This window comes from Geotrypetes seraphini, chromosome 3 (genome assembly GCF_902459505.1).
Source record: "Geotrypetes seraphini chromosome 3, aGeoSer1.1, whole genome shotgun sequence".
Classification (NCBI taxonomy): Eukaryota; Metazoa; Chordata; class Amphibia; order Gymnophiona; family Dermophiidae; genus Geotrypetes; species Geotrypetes seraphini.
The window spans coordinates 285,807,719-285,825,640 of record NC_047086.1 but is presented as its reverse complement, the minus strand read 5'-3'; the positions used below and the strand labels follow the sequence as shown (position 1 = coordinate 285,825,640).

Below are 17,922 nucleotides of genomic sequence, written 5' to 3'. Positions count from 1 at the left end.
TGATATCAGCAGTAGATCTAATCAGGATAGCTGTACCATTCTTCTTTTGCAGAGCAGGTGAGGCGATTACAGGTAAGGACCATTTAGTTTTCAATTTTACTGACATTCAAATGGGTTTCTTGGAACACACTATGTATAAGGGTATGTATGAAGTATGTATAAGGGTAGCTTATTCCATTCTCTCAGGCCCATACAAAAAAATTATACTATCCCTGGACACTGCCAGTCTAAAGGTCTTTAACAGATAGAATATGTAATTCTACCAGCCCAGCAGACCGTAGTTGATGAGATTCCATAAATGGCAAAAAAATATCAGGATCGAAGCTGGGGTGGGATTTGACGGCAACTCCAATAGTTGGAATGTAGGACCAGTTCCAGGCAGACTTTTATGATCTATGTCCCAAAATTAGCAAGGAGAGAGATAAAGAGGCTCATTTTCAAAGAACTTAAGATATGCACAGTACCATAGAAACCTATGGTACTTTGTGTGTCTAAGTGCTTTGAAAATGAGCACCCAAGTATATCAGTGTTAAATCATGAAGAAGTGGAACCTTTGCAGAGGACCTCAGGAACATCCAACTCAGAATAAGGACATCCAAGTCATATAGACATCCATTTCTCAGGTATTTTAGAACAGGATATGTGCTGACATACCACCTGTTCTAAAATACATTAGTAATGGATGACCAAGTGGAGTACCACAGGGCTCGGTCTTGGGTCCAATCCTATTCAACATATTCATAAGTGATATGACCCAAGGGATCAGAGGAAAAATATCATTGTTCGCCGACGACGCCAAACTGTGCAACATAGTAGATAAAAGCACTATGCCTGACAATATGACACAGGACCTACTACTATTAGAACAATGGTCATCGACTTGGCAGCTTAACTTCAATGCTAAAAAATGCAAAGTGATGCACCTGGGTAAAAGAAATCTGTGCAGGACTTACACGTTAAATGGTGAGACCTTAGTTAGGACCACGGAAGAATGGGATTTAGGAGTAATCATTAGTGAAGACATGAAAACTGCCAATCAGGTGGAAAAGGCTTCCTCTAAGGCAAGGCAAATGATGGGTTGTATCCGTAGAGGTTTTATCAGCAGGATGCCAGAGGTCATAATGCCACTGTACAGATCCATGGTGAGACCACATTTGGAATATTGTGTTCAATTCTGGAGACCACATTACCGGAAAGATGTGCTGAGAATGGAGTCAGTTCAGCGGATGGCCACCAGGATGGTCTCGGGGCTCAAAGATCTTCCGTATGAAGTAAGGCTGAATAAATTGCAGCTGTACTCACTTGAAGAACGAAGAGAGAGAGGGGACATGATCGAGACATTTAAATATATCACGGGTCGTATCGAGGTGGAAGAGGATAGCTTCCGTCTTATAGGACCTTCTTCCACCAGAGGGCATCCGCTGAAAATCAGGGGAGGGAAATTTCATGGAGACTCCAGAAAGTATTTCTTCACTGAGAGGGTGGTCGATCATTGGAATGAACTCCCACGGCAGGTGATTGAGGCCAACAGCGTGGCAGATTTCAAAAATAAATGGGACATTCATGTGGGATCTCTAATGAGGTGAGGGCAGGGGGTGGTGAGCAAAATCAAACAGAAGGGTCAATGGAGTGGGCAGACTTGATGGGCTTTGGCCCTTTTCTGCCGTCATTTTTCTATGTTTCTATGTTTCTAAGTGCTGGCTATATCCAGCATGAACATCCACTTTACAGACTCAGAAATTCAAACTATCAATGGAGCAAAACAAGGAACATGGACAACTCTGTGGCAACAGAGGAATATCCATATTACATTATAAAATAGCCATGTGGAGAAATAACCTAATAAGAGCAGGCAGCTGAGAATCAGAGCAGAGAATAGAAGTCACAGGGTCAAATTTCACTGTAATTATTTGTAAAAAAAAATTTGTTAAATTGAAAGGCATCCAGGGATCAAAATACCTACTATGACTTATTTTACTCCCTTCAATCAGAACACCTTCATGTAACCTGGATATGTCAAGAGCTAGGTCTAAATATGAACATTCATCTTTTTAGACATCCCTTTCCTTTCTGCAATTTGTGTTGGATGTCCATATTTGGCCCCCACCCTGGTCCTGCTGAAAACACACTTACACCATACCCCCTTACCATATGGACGTCCTGTTTGAGATACTTATGGTTTGTAATTATATTATGTATGCAAGGTCATGCATGTAGGGAAAGAAAACCTGATGTTCATTTACAAAATGGGGGGATCACTGCTAGGGGTAAGTAACCTTAAAAGAGACCTGGGAGTGATGGTAGACACAACACTGAAGGCGTCGGCACAGTGCGCCACAGCCTCAAGGAAAGCAAACAAAATGTTGGGTATCATTAAGAAGGGTATCACGACCAGGACGAAGGAAGTCATCCTGCCACTGTATCATGCAATGGTGCGCCTGCATCTGGAGTACTGTGTCCAGTACTGGTCGCCGTACCTGAGGAAGGACATGGCAGTGCTTGAGGGAGTCCAGAGAAGAGCAATTAAGCTGATAAAGGGTATGGAGAACCTCTCATATACTGACAGACTGAAAAAGCTAGGAGAAGCGGAGACTTAGAGGAGACATGATAGAAACCTTCAAGATCCTGAAGGGCATAGAAAAGGTAGACAGGGACAGATTTTTCAAATTATGGGGAACCACAAGTACAAGGGGGCACTCGGAGAAATTGAAAGGGGACAGGTTTAGGACAAACGCTAGGAAGTTCTTTTTCACCCAGAGGGTGGTAGATACATGGAACGCGCTTCCGGAGGCTGTGATAGGCAGGAGCACGTTACAGAGCTTCAAAGGTTTGGATAGGTTCCTAGAGGACAAAGGGATTGAGGGGTACAGATAGAAGTAGAGGTAGGTTATAGGGATAGGAGTAGAGGTAGGTTAAAGAAATAGTCAGGGACCACTGCTCAGGCAATAGGCCTGATGGGCCGCCGCGGGAGCGGACCGCTGGGCGAGATGGACCTCTGGTCTGATTCAGCGGACGCAACTTCTTATGTTCTTATGTAGGTACAATTCTGTAGAGAATGACTCTATGCTGCAAGTATTTTGGAGATATCAGCCTATAATCAATGCCACCAGCAATGGCCAAGACTCCTTAAGAAGGTATAATCCGCTATACCAAAATGCTTGCAGCATAGAGTCGTTCTCTGCAGAATTGTACCTCTTCTTTCCACACAGACGCTGGTGCCGAATAGCAGGAGGAAGGAGAGCCGAAGGAAGGAGAGCCGAAGACTCGGGGAAGCGGCGAGAGTACGCTCCGCCCACCCCCTACACGTCAGAGGCAGCGCCGGACCCCCCCTTGAAAAGGGGAGGAGCCAACGCGGCACACAGACGCTGGTGCCGAATAGCAGGAGGAAGGAGAGCCGAAGGAAGGAGAGCCGAAGACTCGGGGAAGCGGTGAGAGTACGCTCCACCCACCCCCTACACGTCAGAGGCAGCGCCGGACACCCCCTTGAAAAGGGGAGGAGCCAACGCGGCACACAGACGCTGGTGCCGAATAGCAGGAGGAAGGAGAGCCGAAGGAAGGAGAGCCGAAGACTCGGGGAAGCGGCGAGAGTACGCTCCGCCCACCCCCTACACGTCAGAGGCAGCGCCGGACACCCCCTTGAAAAGGGGAGGAGCCAACGCGGCACACAGACGCTGGTGCCGAATAGCAGGAGGAAGGAGAGCCGAAGGAAGGAGAGCCGAAGACTCGGGGAAGCGGCGAGAGTACGCTCCGCCCACCCCCTACACATCAGAGGCAGCGCCGGACCCCCCCTTGAAAAGGGGAGGAGCCAACGCGGCACACAGACGCTGGTGCCGAATAGCAGGAGGAAGGAGAGCCGAAGGAAGGAGAGCCGAAGACTCGGGGAAGCGGCGAGAGTACGCTCCGCCCACCCCCTACACGTCAGAGGCAGCGCCGGACCCCCCCTTGAAAAGGGGAGGAGCCAACGCGGCACACAGACGCTGGTGCCGAATAGCAGGAGGAAGGAGAGCCGAAGGAAGGAGAGCCGAAGACTCGGGGAAGCGGAGAGAGTACGCTCCGCCCACCCCCTACACGTCAGAGGCAGCGCCGGACCCCCCCTTGAAAAGGGGAGGAGCCAACGGCGCCCAGCCGTTCGGCGCTCGGCGAAGGCGAGCGGTAAAGGCGCTCGCCTTAGCGAGAGCGCCTTCGCGAAGGGCCTTGCAAGGGACGAGCGCTACACTCTCAAGAACACCAGAGGAGAACAGACCGGTAAGGAACCGACAGACACAGAAGATAAGAAAGAGACAGACACAAAAAGAAACCAACCTGCACATACAATCAAGGTGAGGTAGAGCAGAGACAGCACACACGAGAGAGACAACAAGACAAGCAACACAAGGAAGCAGCAGGCAAGGGACACAAGCACACAAAGGCACAGGCACTGTAACACAAACAGACTCACTCAAATAGGAAGCCTGCAGTCAGGAAGTCAGAAGGTAAGGGGGAGGTAGGATCAATAGGAAAAAGAGCAGAAGTAGGTCACATCAAATCACTCAGACAACCCACGAGTAAAGCACGAAATGGAAGCCCAAGGAAGTCAGAAGATGAGCTTTCCTGTCTTCTGTATTGACTGCAATATGTATGACTACCTCCCTTCGGGGATCCAGGCATACATTTGCGATCGATGCATGGAGATGGATAGCTTGAAATGTCAGGTAAGACTATTGGAGGGAACAGTGATGGAACTAGAAGACAGAATCCGAGTACAGGAGAAGATTCTAGTGGAGTACAACCCAAACGACGAGGTCAAGGATCTAGAAATGTTCATAGAGGAAGCCCATCAGCACCACGTAGAGATCCCAGGGCTGGAAAACTGTACTCAGGAAACCCATGTGAATAGAGAAGACACCCATGCAAACACAGAAGAAAACGAAGACGAGGTAGGAGACAACCGCACACCAGGAGGAAAAATGAGAGCACAGGAAGATGTCCCCCCGCTCAAAGAACAGGAAACAATTTCAAGAGTAGCATTGGAGGAAGATGACTGGCCCTACTCCAAGGACGTGGACCTACGCCCCCCAAGGAACTCCCGAATAAAGAAGATGGGGATCATCGTAGGCGACTCCATCATACGACACGTGGACAGCCACACCGCAGGAGGAAGAGAGGACAGAGTCGTCACCTGTCTGCCTGGAGCAAGAGTAAAGGATGTGACCAACAGGATCTCCAGGATCATAGATGGCGCAGGGGGAGTGGACACCGCTGTGCTTATCCACGTGGGAACAAATGATGTGAGCGGGCGGAAGTATGACAGGGAAGAGATGAAGGGCCAGCTCCGCTCACTCGGAAGACAACTGAAGATCAGGGAGGTGAAGGTGGCCTTCTCTGAAATCCTCCCTGTACCAAGAGCAGATGGAAAGAGACAAGGGGAATTGCAAGTGATCAACGCCTGGATGAGACGATGGTGCGAAGACGAGGGCTTCGACTTCGTGCGAAACTGGACGGCGTTCTGGGGAAAAAGCAAGTACTACAGAAGGGATGGACTACACCTCAACAAGGAAGGAGCAAGAGTTTTGGCAGGCAACATGAAGAAAGCAATAGAGAAGGCTTTAAACTGAAGGACAGGGGAAAGCCGACAGTCGACGACCGGTCGATGGTACGGACAACAGGATGCCCTGACGTAGGAACAAAGGACTACTACTCATACACAAGAGAGGTCAACCTCACAGCCAATAAAGGAGAACAAGCAGGAAAGGACAACCCAGACACAGGAGGGGATGACCACACAACAAACATGGGAGATAACACAGGAGCAGTAAAGGATACCGTAAAGGAAACTGTAAGGACAACCAAGAGTAGAAAGTCCAAAAAGGTAACACGAAGGGAACTTAAATGCATGTATACAAATGCTAGAAGTCTAGGAAACAAAATGGGAGAACTAGAGACGATAGCAAGACATGAGAACATGGATATCATTGGCATAACAGAAACATGGTGGAATGAAGAAAACAAATGGGACACCGTACTGCAGGGATACAAACTATATAGAAGAGATCGAGTAGGGCAGAAAGGTGGAGGTATTGCCCTATATGTTCAGGAAGGAATAGAATCTGTTGAAGTGGCTACAACGGAAACAAAAGAGAAGCTAGAGTCCCTCTGGGTCAAGATTCCTGGCCAAAACAGCGCAGACACGAAAATTGGCCTTTACTATCGTCCCCCAGGACAGGCGGAGGAAACTGACTCAGAAATGATAGAGGAAATCAAACAAGAAAGCAAAACGGGCAATGTAATAATATTGGGAGACTTCAATTTCCCGAGGATAGACTGGAAACTAGGAACCTCCAACTGCGGCAAGGAGGCCAAGTTCTTGGAGGTGCTAGGGGATTTCTTCCTGGAACAATTGGTAAAGGAGCCGACAAGAGACAACGCCACCCTGGACTTGGTACTAAATGGCCTCACGGGACCGACAAAAGAAGTAGAAGTTACGGTACCGCTGGGGACGAGCGATCACAATGTGATCAACTTTAAGCTTGACATTGGGAATAGAAAACGTGCCAAAACCTTAACCAAAACCTTTAATTTTAAAAAGGGCAAATACGATCGCATGAGAGCCATGGTGAAACAACGACTCAAGAAAAAGGTGGACAAACTTGAAACGGTAGACCAGGCATGGTCCCTACTGAAAAATACTATCTCAGAAGCACAAAATCTCCACATTCCAAGGATCTCCAAAGAGGGGAGAACAAAAGGTAAGGGAGAACCGGCATGGCTTACCAGACAGGTGAGGGTAGCCATAAAAGAAAAGAAGGACTCTTTCAAAAAATGGAAACACATGAAAACAACCAAAGCATGGAAAATACATAAAGATGATCAAAAGAAATGTCACAAGGCGGTGAGGGATGCCAAAAAGGACTATGAGGAAAAAATAGCGCAAGAAGCCAAAAACTTCAAACCCTTCTTTAGATACGTGAAAGGGAAAAAACCCGCAAAAGAGGCGGTGGGACCCCTGGACGACCAGGGAAGGAAAGGGTACATCAAGGAAGATAAACAAATCGCTGACAAACTAAATTCCTTCTTTGCGTCCGTCTTTACGGAGGAGGATACCGCTAAAATACCAGAAGCAGTGAAAGTGTTTAGTGGAGTAATAGAAGACAGCCTCACCACAGTTGAAGTGGAGTTGGACCAGATATACTACCAGATAGACAAACTTAAAAGTGACAAATCCCCTGGACCGGATGGAATTCACCCGAGAGTTTTAAAGGAATTGAAGGTTGAAATCGGAGAGCTATTGCAGAAACTTGCCAATCTGACAATCAGAACTGGACAGATACCAGAAGACTGGAAGATAGCGAATGTCACGCCAATTTTCAAAAAAGGATCGAGAGGGGAACCGGGCAACTACAGACCTGTGAGTCTTACGTCTGTCCCTGGAAAGATGGTTGAAGCACTGATCAAGGATAGCATAGTCCGGCACCTAGATACACACGACTTGATGAAACCCAGTCAACATGGGTTCAGGAAAGGGAAATCATGTTTGACGAATTTACTTCAATTTTTCGAGACCGTGAACAAGCAAATTGATAGTGGAATGCCGGTGGACATAATATATTTGGACTTCCAGAAAGCATTCGACAAAGTTCCACATGAAAGGCTTCTCAGGAAACTACAAAGCCATGGAATAGAGGGAGATATACAAAGGTGGATAGGCAAATGGTTGGAAAACAGAAAGCAGAGAGTGGGCATAAATGGAAAGTTCTCAGACTGGGAGAAAGTGACTAGTGGTGTGCCCCAGGGCTCCGTGCTTGGGCCGATCCTATTTAATATTTATATCAATGACCTGGAAGACGGAATATCCAGTGAGATCATTAAGTTTGCAGACGACACAAAGCTATGCCGGGCAATCAGATCGCAGGAGGATAGCGAGGAACTCCAGAGCGACTTGTATCAGTTAGAGAAATGGGCAGATCAATGGCAGATGAAGTTCAACGTGGAGAAATGCAAAGTAATGCATTTAGGTAGTAAGAATAAGGAATACGAGTATAGAATGTCAGGCGCAACTCTGGGTAAGAGCGAACAAGAAAAGGACCTGGGTGTACTGATAGATAGGACCCTGAAGCCGTCGGCACAATGTGCGGCAGCGGCAAAGAAAGCAAACAGAATGTTAGGCATGATAAAGAAAGGAATCACGAGTAGATCGGAGAAAGTCATAATACCGCTTTATAGAGCAATGGTCAGACCACACTTGGAATACTGTGTCCAACATTGGTCTCCCAACCTAAAGAAGGATATAAAACTGTTAGAGAGGGTGCAGAGACGAGCAACGAAGTTAATAAGAGGTATGGAGAACTTGGAATATGAGGAACGACTCAAGAAACTAGGACTGTTCTCCCTTGAGAAGAGAAGGCTGCGAGGGGACATGATCGAGACGTTCAAAATGCTGAAAGGCATCGATAAAATAGAGCAGGAAAATAAATTATTTACATTGTCCAACGCGACACGGACAAGAGGACATGGTTTGAAGCTAAGGGGGGACAAGTCCAGGACAAATGTCAGGAAGTTCTGTTTTACGCAGCGAGTGGTAGACGCCTGGAATGCTCTCCCAAAGGAGGTTATCAAGGAATCCACTGTGCTGGGATTCAAAGGCAAATTAGATGCACATCTCCTTATGAGAGGCATAGAGGGATATGGGTGACTAAAACTACATCAGGTGTATACCTGACTGGGCCTCCGCGTGTGCGGATCGCCGGACTTGATGGACCATGGGTCTGATCCGGAGATGGCAGTTCTTATGTTCTTATGTTCAATAAAGATTTCATTTGGAAACATCCCGATTGACCTACTTGTTTCTGCTTTGATCTACTTCATGTTAGCAGCTGACTTTTTTTTTTTTTTTTTTACCTGTATTTAATCAGCATTGCACAAAAGCAGAACAAGGTACATATTTCTATCATTTAAATTTCTCCAGAATTCTACTGTTCATCAGCTCCCCCTTCTGCTTCTATTCCTTTCTCTCCTCTCTTCTACCTTCCAAAGTATTTAGATCAATGCTGTCTTGTAAAAATGTTTATTTTATTTTTATTTTTCCTCTAACTCTACTTTTCACTTCTCTATTACCCTCCAGGTACTTTAGTTAGATTGTGAGCCTTCGGGACAGTAAGGGAATTTTTCAAGTACCTTTCTTATTTCTAATCTTAATGTATATTTTCTGTAAACCGCTTAGAACCTAACGGATGTAGCGGTATATAAGAAATAAATTACATTACATTACATTACATTACATTCATTCATGGGACTATCAGGTTGCTTTATATCCCTACTTTAAATTCATCTGCTCATCACTGCATTGAAAACTAATTCCCTTTCCTATTTTTTTTGCATCAATTCAGTTGACAATAAAAATAATTCATGCAATAGTTACCAAAATGCAACATGAAAATAAGTTATTTCTATTACATTTATCAAAATCATATAGCCATAAAAATATGCTACTTCAAGCTCAAGTATTTCACTCTTCATTGGGGGGGGGGGGGGGGTTGGCTGCTTCCTTTATTTATAAGTTTTTTCTTTACCTGGCAGCGTACACCACAATATTTGGCAAACTTGCACTGGGAGCATCGAAGCAGGTGATCTTTCCTGTAATAAACATATATCATATTAGTAAATTTAGTAATAGAAAGAAAATTAAAAGGCCCCATTTCTAACCTGAATTAAGCTAACACGGCTTAAAAATGGGACACACTCGGGCATCTTGCAGTGCTTAATTAGCATGCACTAATCCGGGCACTAAAAAATATTTGTATTTTCTCTAGAGGGGACACGTCTAGAGGTGGAGAGTACTTGGATGTTATGTTTTTAATTCTGCTTAAAAGGATGGATATTTGCAATACTCTATGGTCCCCTTTTACAAAAATGGTATACACTACCATCACTAGTCTTTATGCCTACACAAGTACATAGGTACAGTGGGATTTGGGTGGATTTTGGAAGGCTCATATATTCCACCATAAGTGTAGTAGTTAGAGTGTAGTATGGACCCAAGTCCCCATCTCCATGCCTGAGTACACCCACTAGGCTACTCCAGGAACCTGCTTGTTGCTCTACTAGGACTGGCCATAACATCTAAAGCAGGCAGGTAACTACTGTTTCATTCACATATTGGGGGGGTTAGAGAGAGTCAGTGACCACTGGGAGAGTGGGGAGGTATGCCTTCATCCCCTCCAGTAGTCATGCTGGGTACCTTTTTGGCACTTATTCGTTGTCAAACAGGTCTAGCCCCAAACATCCAAATTGTGCCCTGGACATTTTCTAAAATGTTCAATTAGCAGAAAAACATCTAAAACAAAAGCCCACCTTAGTCCCACCCAAACCATGCCTCTACCACACACCCTTCAGATTTAGATACACTGCAGACAAGCACCATAGAAATCAGTCTACACAATACATTTCAAAAATAGCAAATTGGAAGGGTTTGGCAAGAAAAATATCCATCTGCCCCTTTATACTACATTTTGGATTTTTTTTTTTTTTTATAGAACTCCAAAGAATATTTTAAAAATCAGTATATAAAGAGAAACACTACAATAATGCAAACATGCAAAGTGTTTGTGTTTATAGAAATGCAAACTAATATAGGACCTCTTTTACTAAGCTGCAGTAAAGGTTTCTATCATGGCTCGGGGCACTAAATGCTCCGATGCTCATAGGAATTCTATGAGCGTCGGAACAGCATTGGAGCATTTAGTGCTCCGGGCCACAGTGGAAACCTCTACCATGGCGTAGTAAAAGGTGAAGGATAATAATTCCAAAATAATTTCTTTGGAATATTCATTTCAATTTAGTATAAATCATGTTTTATTGGCACATCAGCAGTAAATACACAATACAGCACGACAATACAACAAGGTCGCGAACACCAAACGTACCATCAAACACATTTTTACCCCAACCAAAGAATCCCCCCAATCCCCACCCACTCCAAAGCCCAAACCCCCACCCCATCCCAAACCCACACCATGAGACCCAATCCATATCCAAAAACCCCAGCAAGAAAGGAGTATGCTGAGCAAGCTGTATTCATTTCAATTTAAATCTATTGTGCTGTTTGTCTCCTGATGCAGCATTTACCTGGTGAAACATGGCCATGTTGAACATTGTTTTTTAAAAATAATGGCTATAGTAGCTCCAGCCTATAGTTAGTACATATGTATAAATCATCACTGTCAATAATGTACTTATCCAATACACTGCATGCAATTCCAATTAAAAACCTTTATTAATGAGATGCCAAATATAGGGCTGCAGTGAGAGATGCTGACCTGAGGGAGACAGGGAATGAAGAGTGCAAGAGGAAAGAAATAGAGAAGGGAGAAGTTGGATATAGAAATAGGGACATGATGTAATACTGGAAAGGGAAGAGAAGTGCAAGGCAAGAAAGAGATGGTACGCATGGATGGAGGGCAAGGGAAAGGAGCTGGAGGAGATGGTGCAAAAGGACGGAGGGAAAGGGAGTGGGAGGAGATGAAAAAGTAGATAGATTTGAGGCAGAAAATAGAATAAAGCAATATGGGGGATCATTTTCAAAAAAGATAGATGTCCAAAAGACAGCATAAATTTACTAGTCAAAACGTCCCAAGTGGGCATTTTCAAAACTGACTTTCTAGACGTCTTTCTCTTGTTTTGTCTCCAGTACATCTAAATCTTAAGGGGACATGTTAGAGATGTGTTTTGGGTGGGCTTAAGGGGATAGATTCCGTACAAACACGTAAGGAAGTTCGTCACCCAGAGAGTGGTAGAAATCTGGAAAGCTCTTCCAGAGTCTGTTAAAGGAGAAAACACCCTCCAGTGATTCAAGACAAAGTTGGATAATTCCTGCTAAACTGGAATGTACGCAGGTAAGGCTGGACAAAATGAAACAAAATGGGGGAACTAGAAGCCATGGCCAATAGCGATGACATAGACATCATTGGAATCACTGAAACGTGGTGGAATGAAGAAAACAAATGGGATACGGCACTGCCGGGGTACAAGCTCTATCGCCAGGACAGGTCAGGACAGAAAAGAGGAGGAATAGCCCTATACGTAAAAGAAAGCATACAATCGATAAGAATGGACACAGTGGAGACGACCAACAAACTGGAATCGCTATGGGTTAAAATAACGAGTAGGAAAGGGCATGAAATAAAGATGGGACTATACTTTCGTCCACCCGGGCAAACCGGAGATAGCGATAAAGAAATGGATGCCGAGATGAAGCGAGAATGCAAAAGCGGTTACACGATTGTTATGGGAGACTTCAACTACCCTGGGATAGACTGGAGTCTTGGAAGCTCAAGATGCGCTAGGGAGACAGAATTCCTGGAGGCTATACAAGATTCCTTCATGGAGCAGCTTGTTAGAGAACCGACGAGAGGAAATGCCACTCTGGATCTAATCCTAAATGGACTAAGGGGACCTACAAAGGAAGTGGAATTAGTGGGACCGTTGGGAAACAGCGAACATAACATGATCAAGTTCAAGGTTGAAGTAGGAATACCGAACAGAAAGAGAACCATAGCGACAACATTCAACTTCAGGAAAGGAAACTATGAAGCAATGAGGGAAATGGTAAGGAAGAAACTTAGGAACACTTCCAAAAAATGGCAAACAGTAGAACATGCCTGGTCTTTTTTCAAGGACACGGTGAGCGAGGCGCAAAATCTGCACATCCCCAGATTCAGAAAGGGGTGCAAAAAGAGTCGAACAAAAGACCCGATATGGATGACTAAAATAGTGAAGGAAGCGATAGGCAATAAGAAAAATTCATTCAGGAAATGGAAAAAGGACAAAACTGAAGGGAACCAGAAGGAGCACAGGAAGTATCAAAAAGAATGTCACCGTGTGGTTCGAAAAGCCAAAAGAGAGTATGAAGAGAGGCTAGCCATGGAGGCACGAAATTTCAAACCATTCTTCAGATATGTTAAAGGGAAACAGCCAGCTAGGGAGGAGGTAGGACCGCTGGACGAAGGAGACAGGAAGGGAGCGGTGAAGGAGGAGAAAGAAGTCGCAGAAAGACTCAACATGTTCTTCTCGTCTGTATTTACAAACGAAGACACAACCAACATACCGGAACCTGAGCAAAACTTCAATGGAAATCAAGCAGAAAAATTAACATCCATGGAAGTGAGCCTTGATGATGTACACAGGCAGATAGAAAAACTTAAAACTGACAAATCCCCGGGTCCGGACGGAATCCATCCAAGGGTTCTGAAGGAATTAAAGGAAGAGATAGCGGAACTACTGCAGCAAATTTGCAACCTATCCTTGAAAACAGGCGTGATCCCAGAGGATTGGAAGATAGCCAACGTCACGCCCATCTTTAAAAAGGGATCAAGAGGTGACCCGGGAAACTACAGACCAGTGAGTCTGACCTCGGTTCCGGGGAAAATGGCAGAAGCACTGATTAAAGAACACATCGATGAACATTTGGAAAGAAACGAACTTCTGATAACAAGCCAACATGGTTTCTGCAGTGGGAGATCATGCCTAACGAACTTATTGCACTTCTTCGAAGGAATTAACAAACGGATGGACAGAGGAGACCCCATAGACATCATATGCCTTGATTTCCAAAAAGCCTTTGACAAGGTGCCTCACGAGCGTCTACTCCGGAAACTGAAGAACCATGGAGTGGACGGAGACTTACATAGATGGATCAGAAACTGGTTGGCGGGTAGGAAACAGAGGGTAGGGGTAAAGGGCCACTACTCGGACTGGATGAGGGTCACGAGTGGTGTTCTGCAGGGCTCGGTGCTTGGGCCGCTACTATTTAATATATTCATAAATGATCTAGAAACAGGCACGAAGTGTGAGATAATAAAATTTGCGGACGATACAAAACTATTTAGTGGAGCTGGGACTAAAGAGGAATGTGAAGAATTGCAAAGGGACTTGAACAAACTGGGGGAATGGGCGGCGAGATGGCAGATGAAGTTCAACATTGAGAAATGTAAAGTATTGCATGTGGGAAGCGGAAACCCGAGGTACAACTATACATGGGAGGGATATTATTGAATGAGAGTAGCCAAGAAAGGGACTTGGGGGTAATGGTGGACATGACAATGAAGCCGACGGCACAGTGCGCAGCGGCCGCTAAGAAAGCAAATAGAATGCTAGGCATAATCAAGAAGGGTATTACAACAAGGACGGTAGAAGTTATCCTGCCATTGTATCGGACGATGGTGCGCCCGCATCTGGAATACTGCGTCCAATATTGGTCGCCGTACCTTAAGAAGGATATGGTGTTACTCGAGAGGGTTCAGAGGAGAGCGACACGTTTGATAAAAGGGATGGAAAACCTCTCATATTCTGAGAGATTGGAGAAACTGGGTCTCTTTTCCCTGGAGAAGAGGAGACTTAGAGGGGATATGATAGAGACTTATAAGATCATGAAGGGCATAGAGAGAGTAGAGAAGGACAGATTCTTCAAACTTTCAGAAAATAAAAAAACAAGAGGACATTCGGAAAAGTTGAAAGGGGACAGATTCAAAATTAATGCTAGGAAGTTCTTCTTTACCCAACGTGTGGTGGATACCTGGAATGCACTTCCAGAGGACGTTATAGGGCAGAGTACAGTACTTGGGTTTAAGAAAGGATTGGACAATTTCCTGCTGGAAAAGGGGATAAAAGGGTATAGATAGAGGTTTACTGCACAGGTCCTGGACCTGTTGGGCCGCCGCGTGAGCGGACTGCTGGGCATGATGGACCTCAGGTCTGACCCAGCGGAGGCATTGCTTATGTTCTTATGTTCTTATGACTCATTTAGACCACTGGTCTTTGTCCTAAGGGCTGCCGCGTGAGCGGACTGCTGGGCAAGATGGACCACTGGTCTGACCCAGCAGCGGCAATTCTTATGTTGGACATTCTGCAGGGATAATCAAATGTTAACAAAATGTCTAGGGCATCATTAAGACATTTGGAGCTAGACCTGTTTTAAAAATGAATAAGGGTCAAAAAGGTGCCCAAACTGATCAGATGATCACTGGAGAGATTAAGGCATGAACCCCCTTTTCTCCCAATGGTCACCGACACCACTACCCAAAGATGTGAAAAAAACAGCACATTCCAGCCTGTATTTACAGCTTCAGATGGTCAAACAGCTGAGCAGAGCAGAGGGGCACTCTAAGAGGGTACTGCATTTAATGTCACATTTAAAAGTCCTGGATACACATGTCACTATAACCTGCTTATATTGTATAGTGAACCCTCCAAAATCAACCCAAAACCTATATAACACCTTCAGGCAAAAGGGCTATTGTGGTGTACAGCTGGGTGTTTTGGAGAGCTCACTGTACAATATAAGCAGGTTATAGTGAAATGTGTACCTGGGACTTTAAATGTGACATTCACTGCATTACCTCCTAGAGCAGCGGTCTCAAACACGTGGCCCGCGGCCACATGTGGCTCTCCTGGTTTTAAGTGCGGCCCGCGGTCTGGAGGCCATCATTCTCTTTCTTTTGGAGCAGCAGCTGGCTCGTTCGCTCAAAGCCGCAGGTTGGCGGCTCCTTGCGCTATCCGCACCTGCGCCTGAAGCCTCTCTGATGTCACAACATCAGAGAGGCTTCAGACGCAGGCGCATATCTCGCAAGGAGCCGCCACCCGCGGCTTTGAACGAACACGCTGCTGCTCCAGTGGCGTACCAAGGGGGGGGGGGGGGCGGTCCACTGTTCTCTTCTCTGCAGGGCCGACCAACTCTGGCGGCCCGACGTCAATGCTGACGTCGAGAGGACGTTCTGGCTAGCCAATCGCTGCCTGGCTGCCCGGAACGTCCTTTCCGACATTAGAATTGATATCAGGCAGCGAGAGTTGGTCGGCCCCGTGCAGAAGAGAAGCAGGGAGATGGCCTGTTCCCGATAGCGGCACCAGCAGCAGCTTATTCCGCGGCGGCGGTGGCATGTGGGAGGGCAGGAAGGAAGGAAGGAAGAAAGAAAGAAAGAAAGAAGGTAAGGTGGGGACAGGGAGCCAGAAAAAAAAGCAAAAAATGGGGCACGGAGGAAGGAAGAAAGAAGGAGGGGGGACAGGGAACCAGAAACAAAGCAAAAAATGGGCACGGAATCAGAGAAAGACAGACAGAAAAAGAAAGAAAAAGTTGGGGGAGGGAATGAGGTCTGGAGGAGAGGAAGCATACAGGAGGCTGAAAGAAGGGAAGAAGTATTGGATGCACAGTCAGAAGAATAAAGTGCAACCAGAGACTGATGAAATTACCAAACAAAGGTAGGAAAATGATTTTATTTTCAATTTAGTGATTGAAATGTGCCAGTTTTGAGAAAGAAAAGATATTGAACTTTAAATGTGAGTGCTGCAGAAAAAAATAGAGTACTTGGAGGGCCGCAGAAAAAATAGTTAATGTCTTATTAAAGAAATGACAATTTTGCATGAGGTAAAACTCTTTATAGTTTATATATCTTTCCTTTTAACTGTTAAAGGAAAGTTTTATAAACTATAAAGAGTTTTACCTCATGCAAAATTGTCATTTCTTTAATAAGACATTAACTATTTTTTCTGCGGCCCTCCAAGTACCTACAAATCCAAAATGTGGCCCCGCAAAGGGTTTGAGTTTGAGACCTCTGTCCTAGAGCAGGGGTGTCAAACTCAAATCATATAAGGGGCCGAAATCTAAAACAAAGGCTAAATTGTAGGCCAAATTTTTTATTAAGATACTTAATCTTAGTAGAAGTATAGGGATACAACCTCTCCTTTCCAGTACATAATCTCCTTTTCCAGTGCAATAGATAAGATATTCTAATCTAGAGTGTACCTCTGCTCTGCTATAGCTATATACATAGACAAGCAAGATACGTGGACTTGACATACAGTTAAATAAAATGGAAGAGGGGAGAACTACAATATAGGTTTCAGGTTTATTAAAAATTCAAAGCAGTTTTACATAATACAAAAACAGAGTTTAATAAAACGTAGATTAAAAATAAATTACAAACAATGCTACAGACAATCAAACGCACTGACGAACATAAACTTACCGATACAAGATGGAGAAGGGCAGAAATACAATTTGTATGAAGAGTAAGAGAGGGGAAGAGGGAATATAGCAAAGAAGATAAACATTCAAGGGATAAACAATAGGAATAAGGTAAAGAGATCTTCTTTGCCATGTTGACAATCAGTACAGAATGTTTTAATGTAGCACAGATTAGAATAGCCTCAATATGAAATGCTCATCATGAAGTTCCTATGCAATTATTTTGTTAAACGGCTTCAATTTACCAACTTTGATCTTCCCATTCACTTCATACCAAAAGTCTCTATGCTGTTTGCACAAACTTTTAATAGAATCAGTCTTATATTTAGAAACACAATATATTTCGATGTCAATTTTGTTAATTCTACTTCTCAAAAATTGAAAGCCTTACTATTTGGGAAATTAGCCAAGTCAAAAACTCTCTCATTTCTGTAAAGAAAATCTTTTTTTTTTTCCATGTGATCACTCACAAGCATGCTCAGTAATTCTGGTTATAGTGGCAGTGTCAACATCAATTGTTTTAACAACTTTAATCTCATTACTAAAATGAACATTATAACCCAAATACTGTGCTTGAAGCTTCAGCGCTGCTGTGCTTCAGTTGTTTTATCTGCACTGGAGGAGATAACATAGATTGGCCAATTAATCCTGAGCATTATTCATTTTGGCAAAAGCTACAGGAAACTGCAGATTTCATTTGTCCTGCCTACCATTTCTGAACGGGATCACTGTCCATAGCAAATTGTTCAGTTCATCGAATAGAATATTATTGTTACTCATCATCGCTCTAACAAAGTGCCTGACAGCAATCTTAGCTCGTTCAGAGATCTAAATGAAACCGAGTCCATGAACTGTATCAACTTTCAACCAGGGGTCCCCAAATTAGTCTGCTGGCCACATGTCTTCCATAACGTGCAATATCATTTGTAAAC

General features: G+C 44.5%; 1 protein-coding gene across 5 annotated transcripts in view; it reads right to left on the bottom strand.

Annotated features, from left to right (window-relative positions):
- Window positions 1-17,922, bottom strand: part of SMYD3 (SET and MYND domain containing 3) — an 876,287-nt gene that overhangs the window by 784,216 nt on the left and 74,149 nt on the right. For all 5 annotated transcript variants that reach the window (XM_033938605.1, XM_033938609.1, XM_033938607.1 and 2 more), the window contains exon 2: window positions 9,546-9,609. In XM_033938605.1, coding sequence (XP_033794496.1) covers window positions 9,546-9,609 — 64 coding nt within the window. The remainder of the gene's footprint in view (window positions 1-9,545; window positions 9,610-17,922) is intronic.